Source organism: Acinonyx jubatus, chromosome B3, assembly GCF_027475565.1.
Source record: "Acinonyx jubatus isolate Ajub_Pintada_27869175 chromosome B3, VMU_Ajub_asm_v1.0, whole genome shotgun sequence".
Lineage (NCBI taxonomy): Eukaryota > Metazoa > Chordata > Mammalia > Carnivora > Felidae > Acinonyx > Acinonyx jubatus.
Genome location: NC_069386.1, coordinates 95,663,693 through 95,684,193, shown reverse-complemented (window position 1 = coordinate 95,684,193; position 20,501 = coordinate 95,663,693). Strand labels below are relative to the sequence as shown.

Below are 20,501 nucleotides of genomic sequence, written 5' to 3'. Positions count from 1 at the left end.
TTATTGGACACACTGATTTCCTAAGAGTTAAAATATGAAAAACTTCAGACTTAAATCAAGGAAATACAGTGTGTTTAATACTTCTATATGAACTAAATGCAATTTTATGCACAAAATAAAAATGATTATACTGCATATTTTAATTTTTAAAAATCACATTGGTGTATGGTTCACTATTACAAATTTGACTATACTTTTCGGAAGATGTAAATATTTTATTAAGTTCAAATCCTAATCTACCTGAAAAATTATAATGCTTCCCAAAAAGGAAGACGAAAGAAATTATCCTATATTAATAGCGTTATAAATATGTATATATAATTAAAATACTTACCTGAGTAGTGAATAGGGCTGTGTTTGAAAAATCAGTAAATCATTACAGTGGCCCTAATCAACATAAAAAAAGAATTATAAAGGTGTTCAAAATAATAAAATTGCATTAATAAATATTTTCTTTTTGTAAATGTAACAGAGATTACGTAAAGCAGCAAAAAAATCTCCCTCTAGCTATTTACTCACACACACACACACACACACACACACACCATACATATACATATAAACACCTGCTATCCACACAAACTTTGGGTACATTGCTACCTTTTTTCAGCGACCAAATTTCTACCTAACCACAACCTATACAACTGCAAATTTAAAACTCAGAAACATGTTTTTCTCTTAGAACAGTGAGTTCAAAATGAGAAAAGTAGTGGTTTTCAAGTTTTGTTTTTTAAGCAGAACTTTTCTCTTCCAAATGACTCTTATTTTAAGATCTCTTTCTCTTGTCTCTCTTTCGCAAAGGGTCCCATCTGGAAATCTCAGATCCAGAAGATTTTTTGAATAATGATTCTTTCATCTGAAAGTAATGTGGAAGAGTCGGCAGAAAATGTCCCTAATCCTTTCAAATAAGTCTTTAGAATTCCATAATTTATGATGATTTTAATCAGAATTCCTGTTTTAATGATAAACTCTGTATCCTACCGATTTCTAGTGCCAAGAAAAAGAAGACAAACCACAAGGCTTATTTTTTAATTAAATGCCAAGTCGTGGTTTTGATCTTTTGTTGAAGCACTGAATTCTTAGCCAAAAAGTTCTAAAACTTCCAATATACATAACGTTCAAATTGGAGGCCCCAAAACTGCAAACTCAGCCAACCCCCCTGGAGAGAAACCAGCTCATTTCAGGGTTTGCCACTGGGCAGGTGCAGCTCCAGAGAGAACTCGTCTGAAGAGATATCCACCAGAGAGCTGGCACCAACTTGGCTGATTCTGGCCGGAGCACACTCTCCCTGATGGCTCCAAGTCCCTCGATTCCCAAATGTCCTATATAAACCAGAGCAACCAATGCCCAACTCCTGTCCCAACACAGCACAGTATGAGCATGGCCACCTCGCTCTGAACTTCCCGAGGTGCTAGGAGTGAAAGAACAATACTCTCCAAATGCTATTCATTTATTTCTTTGGCCTTAGTTTTATCAGATTTTAAAATGACAATGCTTTAATCTTAAAATTAAAATGAGTGAAGCAGTGGCAAAAGACACATAAAGTAGAGAGAAAATACACTTAAAAATTTCAAACTAGTTTCCTCTTGACGGGAGAAGCTAGCATTGATGTTCTAGTTACCGAGGGAGGTAGTAAATTTCATGGGTACTTATTACTCTACTTAGTTTACGTATACGTTATATACATTCTTATAAAATATCAACTATACCTTACAAATCTTTTAATTCGATAAAATTATAAACATCCATACTATGGTGAGACTCAAAGAGAAAGGGCAGAGTCATCCTTTAAAAGGTCTTCTTAATAATTTGACCAATGAGATTCTCTCTCTCCTTCAGAAATAAATTAACATTAAAAAATTTTTTTAAAAAACAAAGGGGTGCATGGGTGGCTCAGTCTGTTAAGCGTCCAACTTCGGCTCAGGTCACTATCTCACAGTTCATGGGTTCGAGCCCTGCATCAGGCTCTGTGCTGACAGCTCAGAGCCTGGACCCTGCTTCAGATTCTGTGTCTCCCTCTCTCTCTCTCTCTTTCTCTGACCCTCCCCCATTCACACACTGTCTCTCCCTCCTTCAAAAATAAATTAACATTAAAAAAATTTTTTTAATTAAAAAAATACGTGTCGGACTCTGTGCTGAGCCTGCTTCAGATTCTGTCTTTCTCTCTGCCTCTCCCCTGCTTGTACTCTGTCTTCCTCTGTCTCTCAAAAATAAATAAACATTAAAAATTTTTAAAAAATAAAAAAATAAAAATAAAAACTAACTTGGCTAATGAGGTTCATAGACCTATTTTGATTTGTAGACTCAAAATATCCTTAAATGCTGCACAAAAGCCACTCATTCTGAAGATTAGTCATACCACAGAGTAACATTTCATGTTCTTCCATATTTTGCAATGTGGGAACATCAACAATCTTGTTAAATAGCCATTTAGTTTAAATAACAAAACTACTCAGAGGAAATATTTAGATAGGAAATTTTCTTACTGTATCCAAGGAAAGTAAATCATCTTTGCTCCCACCAAATACCATTATTTCATTTTCTTTCCCCAAACAGGCTGTATGCCATAACCTATAGTTGAAAATTATAAGGAGAGTAAAATACTATGAAGAACGAAACCATATATTACATATAAATCAATTTTAAATTGCACACTTTCACATTTAATCTATTTCAAAATGGGCAGGACTGAACTTGAACTTTGGCATATCCTAAAAGAGGTTAGATTTTGAATATTCCTCGAGAATCACTAAAAGATTAGATCCTCATTAAATCATGTCAATTAAAATGACCCCCCACCCAATAATTCTTTTCTGTTATACCCCCCACCAACCTTTTTCTAGCCTCTTTATCTCATAGATATTCTCACTGAAATAAATTAGTTAGAAAGGAACTGATCATCCTGTTGCTAAATGGACACTTTCCCTAATTTTCTTAGGACTCTCTGCCATGTTACTGTTTTCATCATTTTTTACTTTTCTTTCCTGTTCTCTGTTCCCATCATCTGACAAACCCAACTTGGCATTCCCTTCACATTTAGACTGTCATACTACTTATCACTCTGAGTACAAAATACCATAACATGTTCTTCATTTTTCTGTCTCTAATCTCTCTCAGCTACATTTAGCTGATTACTAACATTTTTCAAATGTTTTTAACCATGGACATGTCCTGATCAGGAAGCATCTGTGCCATTTTTCTTAGCCTAATATTCATAACCAATAGCTATTTTTTTCCCACAAGTTTTAATTATTGGCCCCTCCCCCCCTGCAGTGAACCCTCTACTTCATCCAAGTTCATTTATTTTCATCCCCTAAGAGAAAAGTTTATCTATCTCTAGGCTTTTGCTCACCCCATTTCTTATGCTTAGGATGATAAATCATTCTTGCAGTGCCTTAAACACAGGCTCAATATCCCCAGGAAGTGTTCCAAATACCCAAACTAACTGGCTGTTACCTTCTCTGGTCAGCACCTTTCAGCATTTATGTACACATTTTATAATCTTCTGACTTATATTTGAAGATAAACTGCCCTATACACTCCTTTAATTCTTTGATGTGTGGGTCTTCTAAAGGTACACACATGAGGTCCTTAGGTCAAATCTTGGCAGTGGTGTGCTGGAAGTGGCTTAGCAGCTAGTTGAAACCAACTGTGCCTATCCCTCTTCCAATCCATGTTCAGTGCCATCATGCTGGTAGCTTGAAACTGGCCATGATGGAAACCAGAAAATGCTACAAAGCTGGGCTTTTTGGTTTTACTTTTCCTGGAGAGCAGCTGTTAACCCTTTACCAGCACACCGCTGGAACCTGGGTAATCTAATTTTATGCTTCTCTTTAAAAATACCTAAACACTGTGTTCTGCACACAGAAGGTGCTCCAAAACTCTTGATTAACAAAAGCAAATACAAAAACCAGCATTACATATTCAATTATTAAATAAACAAGTTATTTCATAAGAGTAGAGCATCTAATGTTCTTTTTGAAATGGTCTGATAGCTCATAGTCATCTCCAATTTCACAGTATTTACAAAGAATAATCTTAAGTTTTGTAAAATTCAAGATTTCTGGGAGCTCTAACTCTCAGGAAAAAAAGTACACATAAATTTCTCAATTTTAGAAGCTAAATCAAGAAATTTACAAAGTCATCGCTTTGACTCTTAGAGAATTTTGATGACTTTTCTTAATAGACCAAATTGCTGCAGCAAAAGACATCCCAAACAATTACATATTACCCCTTATTACCACATAACTTATTTTTAGTACATTAATACTTTTCACTTAACTTTAGCAAGTGCAAACAGTAGGGTTATGCACAATTTGTTAAATCAAATACTTTCCTCACACAATCACTCACACATTCAAGGACAGTTGCACTCGGGACCCAGGATAGAACTGAGCCATAAGAGATTTTATTTAGGAAACACTCTGCCCAATTCTCCAACTTATATGTTAGAATATAAATTGACATAAATCTTCATCAACACCCAGATTATATTGTGGGGTCGGGGATGGGGACTGGATAAAGGAAATGGAATATAAGGAATGCTTAATTTCCAGGAGAGAAGGCCATGTATAACCTTGGCAACAGTCATGGGACCCAACAGTAAGTACCTAAGGCTCTATAAGCCAATACTTTATTGGACTTCTTTCACAGACACATTTAAAAAGGGGTCCTTGTTGACAGCCACTGACACAGGCAATTAGATACGGCTTTGTACTTGGCCTTTCACTCAAGCGTTGCTCTAACCACAGTGAGACCTGGAGGAGACGGTGGTACACTGTGGAACAGTGGTTCTCAACCAAGGGTGATTTTTGCCCCCATGGGACATTTGATAATATCTGCAATGTTTTTGACTGTCACAACTCAGGTGGGTGGGTGGGTGGGGGAATACTATTGGCATCTAGTGGGTAAAGGCCAAAAATGCTGCTAGACATCTTACACTGCAAAGGACTAATGACAAAGAATAATTTGGTCCAAAATGTCAATGGTGCCGAGGTTGAGAAATCCTGCATAGAATTACAAGAGGAGAATTGGGCCATTCACATTTTAAAGTATAACTTGGAACAGTTTGCACAAAACGTATTCAGATGTTAAGTAAACTCTCACTCATAAAAATTAGTATACATCCACATATATATGTTCTCCTTACACTAAACTGTATCCTCCTCACCTCATACCTGAAGATAGATCTGCCTCTGTCTTATCTGCCTTAGGGAAACTCTGGCCTGGACTTCATCATCGAAGAACACTGGAAAGCCTTTCCTGCCTTGATTTTGGTGACATCTAGCTTGCAACCTGATGTTTTGTCTACAGACTGATAGTTTATGTCCTCTCACAGCTGTTCTAAACTTATCACCTAAACATTCTAATAAAGCATATTATTTACATGACACATCAGCTGAATTCAAAGAAATGTCTTTACATAGCTCAGTTCTAACTAATATATTATTGATAATAGTTGTGTTGCTCTAATTACTTATTAAGGATAGAATTATAAAATAGGAGCAATTTAAAAATTAAACATATTCTTAATACAACTTTGGCCCAATATTAGTGCAATCAAACAACTGTAAGAGAACTAAGAATGTCTCTAGTCCAGCTTCCTCATTTCATGGGATGAAGAAATTAATGCTCAGTTTCTTTAAGTAACTTTCCCAAAGCCAAAAAGCTAGGTAGTAGCTGAGCAAGGACTAGAACTCTGGGCTCCCATATCTTAATATAAAACTCTTTAAGTTAAAAAATACATTTCAAAAGATCCAAATTGCTAAAATAATACATTACAATGAATTTCTACACATGAAAATATAAGAATCACTTATGTAATTATGATAAACTCTAAATTTTTTGTGCATATTAATATAGATGTACACATTGAAATATATACAATTTTTTTCAGGCTTGTTTCTCAAGTAAGTTACTTCATTGTCACTTATTAAACTGCTGAAATGCATGTCATTAAGTTGACTTCACACTAGTATACATAATCTGCAGCAAAAAAATCCTTAAATACATGGCATGAAAACAGTAAAATCTATTACTAACTATAATGATTATAAATGTTCTATCAATTTCCTATGAATATATCTTTTATACTACTCACTCAAATTAGGGAAAAAAAAGAATTACAATACTAATGTTGTTTTCTCTGTACAGTTTACCCTTGAACAACACGAGGTTTGGGGCACTGATACCCCATGGAGCTGAAAATCTGCATGTAACTTTTGGATCCTGAAAACTTAACCACTAATAGCCTACTGTTGACCAGAAGCCTTACAAATAACATAGTCAATTAATACATATTTTGTATGTTATATGCTTTATACACTGTATTTTCACAATAAGTAAGCTAAAGAAAATGTTACTTAACAAAACAAAACAAATGAATAAACAAACTAATAAAAACCAAAATCAGACCTATGAATACAGAGAACCAACTGATGACTGACAGAGGAAAAGAGAATGGAGGGTTGGGGAAAATGGGTGAAGGGATGGGGTGCCTGGATGGCTCAGTTGGTTCAGCCTCTGACTTTTGATTTCAGCTCAGGTCGGGATCTCATGGGTTTGTGGGATCAAGCCCTGCATCAGGCTCTGTGCTGACAGCATGGAGCCTGCTTAGGATTCTCTCTTCCTCTCTCTCTGCCCCTTCCCCACTCTCTCTCTCTCTCTCTCAAAATAAATAAATAAATATTTTTCAAAAATGGGTGAAGAGAAGTGGGAGATATAGGCTTCCAGTAATAGATGAATAACTCATGGGAATAAGAGGTACAGCATAGGGAATATAGTCAATGGCACTGTAGTAGCATTGTATGGTGACAGACAGTAGCTATTCTTGTGGTGAGCGTAACACAATATATACACTTGCCAAATCACTATGTTGTACACTGAAACTAATGTAACATCATGTGTCGACTACACTCAAATTACAAAAAAGAAAATGTAATTAAGAAAATCATATGGGATGGGGCACCTGGGTGGCTCAGTCAGCTTAGCATCTGACTCTTGATTTCAGCTCAGGTCATGATCTCACAGTTGTGTGACTGAGCCCAGCGTCAGGCTCCCTGCTGAGCATGGAGCCTGATTGAGAGTCTCTCTCTCAACTTCTATCCCTCCCCACGCACCTCTCCCTCTCCCTCTCCCTCTCTCTCTTAGAAAAAAAAAAAAAAGAGAGAAAATCATATGGGAAAAAAAGAAAATTGTATGGAAAATATATTTATAGTATTGTATTTATTTTAAAAATCCATATAATAAGTGGACCCATGCAGTTCAAACTCGTGTTGTTCAAGGATCAACTGTAGTCTAATAATAATATGCTGTTTCTACATTTTTTTCTCTATAATATGTCACAAATAACTAACATGTTTCTTTTTTAAAAATTCATATAAGTGAATATATCAGTTAATAAAAATAAATATCTGCCATCTATTTTATTAACATGAAACTTATTTTCTCATTAAATTGCAATAAACCTCTTCCAAAACCAAATAACTACTAAAGCCAAATCCATTCTTGTCTACTTATTAAAAATATTAACATTATATGATACTTCCAATTTCTTAGGCTTTTCGTATTTATGAGGCAAGATTATACAGTTACCTAAAAGAGTAACATTTTCAAATATGCAAATATGGATGAAAACAGAATAGACCATTTTTAACAATCAGATATAATTTGAAATGATTATTAAATTATTTGGGTAACATCAAGCTTATTTGAAAGATATCTTTCTTGATTTACAATTTTAAAGGCAAACACTATAAAATCAGTGCTATATTTAATACTTGATTAATTCTTAACTATTTTACTATTCTTTAAGTTCTATATTTACCTGGGTCTTGTTTTAGGTAAGTGTGTAAGTTGTTTCCAACAATTTGTTATGACATTATAAATCCAACCATCACCTGCAATATTATGACAGTTAAGAAATTAAGATTAGGTCTTTGTACATTTCCCCCCAAATTTATCATGCTATATTTATGCAACTATCTTTTGTGTGTATGCATATTTTCTCACAAAAATTTTCAAAGATATAGAGAGGTAGAGTGAACATGATAATGACCCCTCACATATCTCAGGTTCAACAACTATCAAGATTTTGCTACATGTTCTCCATTTCTCTCTTTTTTGTTACTCTTGTGGCTCAGTTATTCTAAACCAAATCCTAGATCTCCTGTCATTTTCCCCATATATACTTCACTAAACATAGCTTTTAAAAGGAGACATATTTTTCCAGAATGACAACGGCATTATCACATACATAATCACAATGCCATTATCATAGTCAACAAGATTAAAATAACTTCTAAGTATCATGTAATACCAGTATGTTACACTAAATCTATACAGGAGGAAACTGACTGCACTAAGAGTTAGGACATAGAATTTTCCACAGGTCAATGACCAAAATCAGCAAATAGGAATTAGAAACAGTAGAGCTCAAAAAGATGTTCTATTAAACAACCCCCAATGAAAAAATAGATGTTAGTTATTAGATTCCAAATCTCTTTTAATTATGAACCTTCAGATTGAAGAAGCATAATAATCTGCAATAACTAACATCCCCTGCTAGAAATCCCTGTTTCTCTAACCAGCCTCTGGAGTTTGTCTGTTGTCCAGCAGACTGCTGGATGCAAAGCTGATGCTTGATGCATTTTTGTTGAAAAATAAATACGTGTTTCCAGATCCCATATGGAATTATATAAATGAGTTTAATGGCATATAAGGTTTCTTATGAAAACACTCCTAGCCATGGAAAACTTCTGGGTTAAGAAAACATGAAACATCAACTATGTCAAACTAGGAAGTGGATACTTAGTCATTTGTCTTTCCTGATGCCACAGTTTTACTGCTGGAAAAAAAAAACCTGCATTACAAAACCATAGCTATTGGGATCAGCAGTGACAGGAGTTTAAAAATTCTGGCTAAGCACTTTCTTTACAGTTCTGGAACAGAAAGAGAAGCAACTGCCTTCCCACCTTATATTTCCAGAGCCTTCTGGGGAAGACTGTTCTAATCCTCATTCCAGCCTACACTGTACTGGGATCAAAAATCAGGAAGGCACAGAATCACAGAATATTATAGTTGAAAGGGGCTTTAATTCATCTAGGTTCAACTACCCTTTCTTTTCTATGTATCTAGGAAACAGGAGAACATGGAGAGCCAAAGATACTAAAGCAAAGGGTTTTCTAATTCTTAATGCAATCATACAGTTGGGGATAAAGGTAAACCAGAAAATCTGAAAAAGAGACACCTTAAATATCAAATACAATTAAGAAAAAAGAATGAGATAATAATTGTAGGCTACACTTTAGTTGACTTACTTAATGGAATATTGTCTGCACTTAGTCCACCAAATAGAAAAAGTTTATCATCAGCTATTGGTGTTAAAGTATGCCATGACCGATGTTTGGGGGTTTCTCCATTAACAGGAATCCTGTGGCAAGGGAAAAAAAGTAGAAAAATCTAGGTTAGTCAAATAAAAAGTCAAAATAAAAAGGTTTTTGATCATCTCAGATTAAAGGGGAAAAAACTGCCTTCACTACTTTTACAACAGCTGATTTTATGAACTCCACCTGCATTTAGATTTTAAAAATATTCTTAAATTCTTAGATGAATTTAAATAATCTTTCCACTTAGTGTCTATTCCACCTGGTTACAGAACACAGACTGAAAATTAAAAAGTCCTAGTTAATTCACAACGCATACTCAACATCATTCTTGTTTAATCAATATAACTTCCCCAGTTTTTCAACATAACCATTTTCATGTCTGTAACTTTTTACTGTTGGCCCATGTTTAGTTTTATATTTTCAGCTGATTTCCTTGAGGATATTATGGGATTTTGTTGTTGTTCCTTTTACTCTGGTTTACTTGCTGTACGATTTCCCAAAGTTTCTTTGCCTTAAAATGCTAGTTATTCTAGCTTCAAAATAAAAGCATGCGAGCCATTCCAGATCCAGGACAAACCTCTGAAGATTTTTTAAAAATACTGTCCTATTCTTAGAAAATTACAAACATAAGTACAAAAGTTTAACTCATAATTCAGGAGGTAAGAAGGCATCATTCTTCAGCATTCTGGAATGTTCCAGAATAATATGGGCCATTTGTGGAAGATATTTTTTTCTAAAATGGAAATATTTTTATTTTTTGTATTGATTATAAGAATCGTTTTGGTTACAAAACATTCAACAACCACATTTTTTTTAGGGGTACCTGGGTTGCTCACTCGGTTAAGTGACTGACTTCAGCTCAGGTCATGATCTCGTGGTTTGTGGGTTCGAGCCCCCCATTGGGCTCTGTGCTGACAGCTCAGAGCCTGGAGCTTGCTTCGGAGTCTGTGTCTCCCTCTTTCTCTGCCCCTCCCATGCTCGTGCTCTGTCTCTCTCTGTCTCTCAATAATAAATATTAAATTTTTTTTAAAAATATGTATATATTTAAAAAAATTTTTTTAATGTTTATTTTTGAGAAAGAGAAAGACAGAGGTGGGCAGGGGAAGGGCAGAGAGAGAGGAAGACACAGAATCTGAAATAGGATCCAGGCTCTAAGCTATCAGCACAGAGCCTGACGTGGGGCTCAAACTCATGAACTGTGAGATCATGACCTGAGCTGAAGTCAGACGCTAACTGACTGACCACCCAGGCACCCCAACAAAAATATTTTTATTTTTATTATTATTTTTTTCTATGTTTACTTTTGAGGGAGAGACAGAGGTGAGTGGGAGAGAGGTAGAGAGACAGGGAGACACAGAATCCAAAGCAGGCTTCAGGCTCTGAGGTGTCAGCACAGAGCCCAATGCGGGGCTCTAGCCCATGAACTGTGAGATCATGACCTGAGCCGAAGTCGAACGCTCAACTGAGGCACCCAGGCGCTCCAAAAGTATTTTTAAAAAGGAGAGTTCTCTTATAATCCTGTCCTCTAGCAATAAGAAATAATAATAATTTGGTATAATCTTTCTAGGCTTGAATACACATATAAACATGTTTATTAAAAATACATAAATAGGATCATACATTCTATTCTGCAACTTTTTTTTCATTCAACTAATATGTTGTAGAATATTTCTATGAAGTGTAACTTTCTTTGGTAAAGGAAGCATGATGGCCCACTGGCCAAATGTACCATGATTTAAATAATCCCCAAATGTGAACATGAAGGTTGACCTCTAGTTTTTGCTTTTATAATAATGTTGTAACACACACACACTTACTGTCTTTGGGGAAACTCTGAATCAAAGCAGAAATTCCATTTTACATTTTAAATATATTGCCAAACTACCTTCCAGAAAAACTGTACCAATTTATGCTCTCACTAATTATGTTGTTACAACTTCAGCACACATTGGGCATTTGTAATTATTTTTAGCTCCATTTCTTTGATTGTCTCTGAAGTTGAACGTCTCTTTAAAATAATTTTTGCCCATTTGTATTTCTTCTGTGAGTTGTTCATTTATGTTCTTTTTCCATTTTTCTGCTGGATTATTTGTCCTTTTGTTACTGATTTTCTGAGTTCTTGTGGATTTAGGCCCTGTTAAAAATACTGCAATATGACTTCCAGTTTGTTTTTTGTTTGTATTTTCCAATTTCTCTTTTAGCTTGGGTATAGTTTTCTATACAGAAAACTACATACAGAATATTTTTAAAAATATTCATTTATTTATTTTGATAGAGAGAGAGCAGAAAGAGGGAGAGTGAAAATCCCAAGCAGGCTCTGAGCTGCTAGTGCAGAGCCCTATGCAGAGCTCAAATTCACAAACCTGTGAGATTATGACCTAAGCTGAAACCTATAGTCAGATCCTTAACCAACTGAGCCACCCAGGGGCCCCCAGAAAAATTGAATTCTTAAGTGATCTTATAAGTCAGTCTTTTTATTTAATAATTTTGGGTTTATAACCATTTTTAGGAAAACTTTCTCCATGCCAAGATTTTTAAATTATTATTATTATTTTCTTAATTTACATCCGAACTAGTTAACATATAGGGTAATAATGATTTCAAGAACAGAATTTAGTGATTTATCACTTACATATAACACCCAGGGCTCATAGCAACAAGTGCCCTGCTTAATACCCATTGCCCATGTAGGCCATCACCCCACCCAACACCCCTCCTTCAGCAACCCTCGGTTTCTTCTCTGTATTTAGGAGTATCTTATGGTGTGTCTCCTTCCCAGTTTTTATATTATTTTTGCTTCCCTTTCCTTATGTTCATCTGTTTTGTATCTTAAATTCCACATATGAGTGAAGCCATATGATATTTGTCTTTCTCTGACTTATTTCCCTTAGCATAATACACTCTAGTTCCATACACATTGTTGCAAATGGCAAGATTTCATTCTTTTTGATTGCCAAGTAATACTCCATTGTATATATGTACCACATCTTCTTTATCCATTCATCTGTCGATGGACATTTGGGTTCTTTCCATACTTTGGCTATTATCGATAGCACTGCTATAAACATTGGGGTGCATGTACCCCTTTGAAACAGCACTTCTGTATCCTTTGGACAAATACCTAGTAGTGCAATTTCTGGGTCATAGGGTAGTTCTATTTTTAGTTTTTGGAGAAACCTCCATACTATTTTCCAGGGTGGCTGCACCTGTTTGCATTCCCACCAGCAGTGCAAAAGGGTTCTTCTTTCTCCGCATCCTCGCCAACATCTGTTGTTGCCTGAGTTGTTCATTTTAGCCATTCTGACAGGTATGAGGTGGTATCTCATTGTGGTTTTGATTTGTATTTCCCTGATGATGAGTGATGTTGAGCATTTTTTCATATGTCTGTTAGCCATCTGGGTATCTTCTTTAGAAAAGTGTCTATTCATGTCTTTTGCCCATTTCTTCACTGGATTATTTGTTTTTGGGGTGTTGAGTTTGGTAAGTTCTTTATAGATTTTGGATACTAACCCTTTAGCTGATATGTCATTTGCAAATATCTTCTCCCATTCTGTTGGTTGCCTTTTAGTTTTGCTGATTATTTCATTCTCTGTGCAGAAGGTTTTTATCTTGATGAGGTCCTAATAGTTCATGTTTGCTTTTGTTTCCCTTGTCTCTGGAGACAGGTCAAGTAAGAAGTTGCTGAGGCCAAGGTCAAAGAGGTTTTTGCCTGCTTTCTCCTCGAGGATTTTGATGGCTTCCTGTCTTATGTTTAGGTCTTCCATCCATTTTGAGTTTATTTTTGTGTATGGTGTAAGAAAGTGGTCCAGGTTCATTCTTCTGCAGGTCGCTGTCCCACCACCATTTGCTGAAGACACTGTCTTTTTTCCATTGGATATTCCTTACTGCTTTAAAGAATAGTTGGCCATATGTTTGTGGGTCCACTTCTGGGTTTTCTATTCTGTTCCACTGATCTGGGTGTCTGTTTTTGTGTCTGTACCATACTGTCTTGATGATTACAGCTTTATAAAACAGCTTGAATCCAGAATTGTGATGCCTCCAGCTTTGGTTTTCTTTTTCAGGATTGCTTTGGCTATTTGGGGTCTTTGTGCTTCCATACAAATTTTAGGATTGTTTGCTCTAGCTCTGTGAAAAATGTTGGTGTTCTTTTGATAGGGATTGCTCCATGCCAAGATTTTAAAGACAATCTGCTATATTTTTTTCCTGGCACTTTTGGAGTTTCATTTTTAATGGTATTTCTATTTTGGAATAATATATGGCTCTGATTCCATATCATTGCATGAACAGCTGAAGTGATACCTAAATATATTTATTCTATTGTTAAATATATATTTTGAACCACAAAAAAAAATCTTTTACATACTTCATTATCTGTTTACTTGTGATGACACCAACAAACTGTTCCTTCGTTTCCTCTACTGGCCAGTTCTCAAGAATACTTAGAATAAAACCAGTACTTTTACATAATCAAGTTTCAACCTCTGGTATTCTCATGTTTTATATAATTTGGTTAAGAACAAACTCAGCATTTAAATCTGTATATTCCTTGCTTAGACATATAATCTGAAGGAAAAAGATACTAATTCAGTTTTAAAAACTCAAATTTGGATTATGATCCCAAACACACACACACACACACACACACACACACACACACACAAATACCTTTCGATTAAAACATACTTAAATTTCAAACGTACCTTCCAGACCAAGTCCAGGTATCTAAGTTCAGACAGTGCAAATCATTCATCCTAGTTTGCTAAAATAAAAGTGTGTTAAATTAGTCCCTGTTTCACATTTTTCATGGACTAAAATTTTGGTTTTAAAATTACTTCAGTTTAAAGATAGACTATCTCCATCTTACTTATTTTTACTTATTAGCATCAGAAGTTTACATATGAAGAAACAATGCTAAGCATTAATCAAATTACTATAGAGCTACCCAATTAATGTGTCAAGGGAGAAAGGAAGAAAAGACCTTAAACTAATAGGATTTAAATGTTAAGACATTAAGCTTTTCCGGTTATGCACAGAAGTGAAGGATTCTCCTCATTAAAATATGATTTATAAATCATGTGTGATTACTCATGTATAGTCTGTTTAGGGGATGGAAGATAAATAAAATTTATTATTGAATGGTATTTTATTTACCTAGATACTTTGAATGTTCAGTTGTTCCCCCAAATCAGAAAATAATCTTTGTGAGCAGAAGCACACATAAAAATATCATTTTCATGAAAAACACTAACCAAAACACGTCCGCCAAAGATATAGCCCTTATTTCCAAGAACTGCACACGTGTGCGCGGCTCGCGGCTGCGGTGGGACTCCACCCTGCAGGCAGAGAGGAGGAAACAGAGTGCAAAACTTGAAACATCTCTAAGGAACTCACACTCATGCTCAGTATGAGAAATACCTGACTACCTAGTCACCATTACCCCTATAATTCGATAAACACCCTGATGCAAAAGTTCATTGTAGGGACGCCTGGGTGACTTAGTTGGTTCAGCACCTGACTTTTGGTTTCAGCTCAAGTCATGATCTCACAGTTGGTGATAACGAACCCCACGTATGGCTCTGTGTTGACAGCATGAAGTCTGCTTGGTATTCTCTCTCTCTCTCTGACCCTTCCCTACTAATTGCTCTCTCTCTCTCTCAAAATAAATAAATATTTAAAAAAAAGTTAATTGTAAATAGTAATGATTATAGATAAATACTGCTCTTTAAGAATGAAATTTACTCACCCTGATCTTTACTTTTTCTTTTACTTTTATTTTTTATTTTTTAAAATATACATCCAAATTAGTTAGCATATAGTGAAACAATGATTTCAGGAGTAGATTCCTTAATGCCCCTTACCCATTTAGCCCATCCCACCTCCCACAACCCCTCCAGCAATCCTCAGTTTGTTCTCCATATTTATGAGTCTCTTCTGTTTTGTCCCCCTCCCTGTTTTTATATTATTTTTGTTTCCCTTTACTTTTTAAAGTGTTTTTCTTAGGGGTGCCTGGGTGGCTCCCTCGGTTGAGATTTGACTCCGGTTCAGGTTAGGATCTCATGGTTTGTGAGTTAGAGCCCCATATTGAGCTCTGTGCTGCCAGATCAGAGCCTGGAGCCTGCTTCAGATTCTGTGTCTCCTGTCTCTCTCTGTCCCTCCCCCGCTCTCTCTCTCTCTCTCTCTCAAACATTAAAAAATGAATAAAATGATGGAACAGAATAGAGAACCCAGAAATGGACCTACAAATGTATGGCCAACTAATCATTGACAAAGCAGGAAAGAATATCCAGTGGAACAAAGACAGTCTCTTCAGCAAGTGGTGCTGGGAAAACTGGACAGCGACATGCAGAAGAATGAACCTGGACTACTTTCTTACACCATACACAAAAATAAACTCAAAATGGATGAAAGACCTAAATGCAAGACAGGAAGCCATCAAAATCCTCGAGGGGAAAGCAGGCAAAAACCTCTTTGACCTTGGCTTCAGCAACTTCTTACTCAACATGTCTCCAGAGGCAAGAGAAACAAAAGCAAAAATGAAATACTGGGACCTCATCAAAATGAAAAAGCTTCTGCACAGAGAAGGAAACAATCAGCAAAACTAAAAGGCAACCAACAGAATGGGAGAAGATATTTGCAAATGACATATCAGCTAAAGGGTTAGTATCAAAATCTATAAAGAACTTACCAAACTCAACACCCAAAAGACAAATAATCCAGTGAAGAAATGGGCAAAAGACATGAATAGACACTTCTCCAAAGAAGACATCCAGATGGCCAACCGACACATGAAAAAATGCTCAACATCACTCATCATCAGGGAAATACAAATCAAAACCACAATGAGATACCACCTCATACCTGTCAGAATGGCTAAAATGAACAACTCAGGCAACAACAGATGTTGGCAAGGATGCGGAGAAAGAGGATCTCTTTTGCATTGTTGGTGGCAGTGCAAGCTGCTGCAGCCACTCTGGAAAACAGTACGGAGGTTTCTCAAAAAACTAAAAATAGAACTACCCTACGACCCAGCGATTGCACTACTAGGCATTTATCCAAGGGATACAGATATGCTGTTTTGAAGGGACACATGCACCCCCCTGTTTATAGCAGCACTATAATTCAATAATTCACAAAAGTCCAAAGTATGGAAAGAGCCCAAATGTCCATCGATGGATGAATGGATAAAGATGTGGTATGTATGTATGTGTGTGTGTGTGTGTGTGTGTGTGTATAATATATATATTACTTGGAAATCAAAAAGAATGAAATCTTGCCATTTGCAACTACGTGGATGGAGCTAGAGGGTATTATGCTAAGTGAAATTAGTCAGTCAGAGAAAGACAAAAATCATATGACTTGACTCATCTGAGGACTTTAAGATACAAAATAGATGAACATAAGGGAAGGGAAACAAAAATAATATAAAAACATGGAGGGGGACAAAACAGAAGAGACTCATAAATATGGAGAACAAACTGAGGGTTGCTGGAGGGGTTGTGGGAGGGGGGATGGGCTAAATGGGTAAGGGGCACTAAGGAATCTACTCCTGAAATCACTGTTGCACTACATGCTAACTAATTTGGATGTAAATTTTAAAAAATAAAAAATAAAATTTAAAAAAATGAATAAAGTGTTTTTCTTAAATGCCTGACACTATTTGGCAAAATAAAATTTCATGTAAATTTCACCTTGAAATATAAATATTTAAAAATCAAATTTAAACTATTCTTTCCTCACTTCCCTTTCCCCGCCCCCCCTCACCCCTGAGGTAATATTGTGAGCAAGCAGTGCACAGTGTGATAATCTCAGAGACCCTGAAAAATTAAATCTGCCCCCCTAAAACTCTTGATATCTCAAATTCCACAGTAAAACTTTCACTCTTACTTTAAGCCAAACAGTCCTTTGTAGCTTGCTAAAACTCTTCCCATTAACTAATAACACTTTTCTACACTTTACTTTGAACAAATACAGCAGATCTTTTCTCTGGAGAAGTTTTGTATTCGTGGGTAAAGACAGAGTATAATGGGTAGATGAATTAATGAGATTCTAAGGGAAATTTTTCTGCATAATTTCCACGTGTTCATGGTAGGAGTCTTTCTTTATGCATTTCATTCCAAGTTCTAAAAGAACCTTTTCAACATTTTCAGCACATTGGCTACTGAATGTGGGCACAGGACGTTTAAACTCTACATTCAATATCAGAATTTCCTCGACTTTTCAGGCTTACTTGAATCACTGTCCCAAAACCAATACAGTAAGAAATTATTCAGATATTACCAATTTAACACTTAAATAAATGAGAGAGAACCTTCTGAAATGTGGTCCCCAGTCATTCCAGCAAAACATAGTTTTTATTATTACCCCACCCCTGATCTGAAATTTTGGAAAAATTATTCTACTATAAACATATCTAGTATGCAACAAATATTGAATTTTTATCAAATACATCTCATAACCACCTAAAGCTTCTGAACGAGTTCACATAATTCTAAACAAAAACAAAGAAATGGCATCTGCATTATAACTGTAATGCATAAATAACTGTAACTGCATAAATAATGCACAATGCTTATTAAGTTGCTTGAAATACTGAAAATAACTCAAAGATCCCAATTACTAACATACTGTTCTTAAGGGATAAAAATCCCATGTAGGAAAAACACCTTCAACCCTTCTATTTTACAGATCACACACTACATGGCTTATCTGAAGGACATAGCTCTTTTATGACAGAATTAGAATGCAATTCCAATTTTTTTCAACTTTTACACCAATAATTGGTACACTCTACCATGCTGCCTTGTCTTTTGATGTTGATATTTGGAAATAATAAAGTAATTTAAGAGTGTCCCTAAAAAATGAAGAGAGTGGATTCCAGCTACAACCATGTCAGAAAAAATTTCAGACAAAATATAAATAATATAAAAACTTATTTGAAGAAATCATCAGAGAAATTACAGTGAAAATATTGGTAAATATAAACTAAATTAGGGACATGTGCATGTAAGACTACTACAGCAGGAAGGGAGGGCTATGAACTGAGGTAAGAAGGGAAAGAAGGAGCCAGAGAAAGACTTGAAGTTCAAATATAAGTACCTCAGCTCTCTCATCCCCAGGAGCACATCCTTTTTTTTTGTTTTTTTAAGTAGGCTCCAGCCCAGCATGGAACTTGATCTCATGATCCTGAGACCAAGAGTTGCATGCTCCATCAACTGGGCCAGCCAGGTGCCCCTACAGGAGCATGTTCTAGAAATTCGCCTTCAATAGCTATAGATCCCTGATTTTTCTCTAAATAGAGGGTACAGATGCCTGAAAAAGATCTAGGATGAGTTTCAGTAGATCCATTCTCAACAATTTTCTCTGCACTTGCTTGTTCCAATATAATTATGTGAACAGAGATAAAATGCTTTTATTTCATGAACAAAAGACATAAATCTTAAAATTCAAATGTATGTATGTCATATATGCATATTAGTGGACAATTTTGGTTTTGCCTGTTCAGCATTCCATTCTGCACAGTTCTGGTGAGTTCATCAGCCACAAAATCCTGCTCCCTTAGGGTAGGCCTGAGACTTGGGCTTAAACCAATTATCCCCTTGGCAACAGGGACCAATGTAAAGAGTGGGAACATGCCCAAATACAACCAGAGTCCTTTTTTAAGACTTATTTGTAGACATTGAAAGAATACAGCACCAGTAGAAAAGACTGTTTGGATAGCCAGGACCATATTCCCTCCTAAAAGAGCTGGCTGGTCTGCAGTAGACAGAATGGAGCTAGCATATAAAAGAGAAGCAGAGAGAAACTAACAGAGATGGAAAACATTGTTTCTGTTGAGTAACTTGGGCAAGTTCCTGAGGCTCAAGCCCTTGCAGCTCTTCCACTGTGTGAGCCACTCCAAAACAGACTTCTCCCCATGTGAAAATTCGTTATATCTTAAACCAACTTGAATTTGTGTTTGTTCACCAGCACTTGAAAGAGTATTAATAATGTATTTTTTGTCATGCTATAACCGCATGTAGATTTCAAGAGTTTATGAAATATGGGCTTTTTAAAATTGTGGACTTCATTATGAAAGGACATTTTAAAAGTGCCATTATTAAATAAGGACATCACACTTGTGGCTAAAGAATGATTATGGAACCCTCTTTAGAAGATTTTTCTAGAAAACCTTAGCTAACCTGGAGAAAAATAGGTGATTAAAAAAAAACTACTAGTGACAGTACTCGGGGACCCCCTTAATATATAAATATAAACTCAATTGCTAAAATCCAAATAACTTAGCAAAACTGTATCCTTTTAAACTATCAATGGATATATCAATATAAAGAAAGGTAACTTTTTACAATACTTACTTTAATTTCTGGTTGGAACCAACTCCGTGTCTTTGTATCAAATATATGAACATCATTATGCCACCCCCAGAATATCTGTTCTTCCTAAAACAGAAGTTTTTTAAATATTTAAAAGCTTTTATAATTTTTAGATTAATGTTATAAATTTAATTGCATATTTACCAGTGAAATAATAGGCACCATTACAAAAATAGAGTTAAGTGTTAGCATAGTCATAAAGCTAACGCGTACAGCAGTGGCTCACAAAGTGTCGCCTCCAGGCCAGTAACAGCCACCACCTAGCAACTTGTCCTCTCATAGCATTGCTTCCAGTGAATCATAACTTTACTCATTGATAACCTGCCAATCCTCTCAAGGATTGTCCTTTTAAACTTGCAAAGAACAGAATGACATTTATATTTTGCAATCTGTTTTCCTAGAGTACATGCTCAGAATTCCTAATCTTTGCAATTAGGAACTTTAGGGGACCATGGTTCTTGTTTCCAAAGAGTTCCAACCACTTCTATTTAACCAAGCAGTTTGTTTGCATAGGTCAAACTTGTGCTCACTCTCTTCTTTGTCTTCTAGGAAACAAAACTGTCAGCGAGGTACCCATTTAGCAGTTATACTATATTTAGCATCTCTGGATTGTTGAAATCCTCTGTTACTACTCTAGCTTACCACTGTGTTGGTTTTATGTTCTGTGCCAGAAATACATCATTCATTTTTGGCAGGACTTGTGAAACAAATTAAACAAACTAAATGATTTACTTAATTTAAAATC

At 35.7% G+C, this 20,501-nt stretch overlaps 1 protein-coding gene across 3 annotated transcripts in view; it reads right to left on the bottom strand.

Moving 5' to 3' along the window:
• Nucleotides 1-20,501, bottom strand: part of KLHDC1 (kelch domain containing 1) — a 51,016-nt gene that overhangs the window by 6,046 nt on the left and 24,469 nt on the right. For all 3 annotated transcript variants that reach the window (XM_027065668.2, XM_027065669.2, XM_027065670.2), the window contains exons 6-12: nt 19,739-19,822; nt 14,636-14,719; nt 14,087-14,145; nt 9,318-9,430; nt 7,826-7,898; nt 2,487-2,571; nt 335-387 (exon numbers count right to left, since the gene is read on the bottom strand). In XM_027065668.2, coding sequence (XP_026921469.2) covers nt 335-387; nt 2,487-2,571; nt 7,826-7,898; nt 9,318-9,430; nt 14,087-14,145; nt 14,636-14,719; nt 19,739-19,822 — 551 coding nt within the window. The remainder of the gene's footprint in view (nt 1-334; nt 388-2,486; nt 2,572-7,825; nt 7,899-9,317; nt 9,431-14,086; nt 14,146-14,635; nt 14,720-19,738; nt 19,823-20,501) is intronic.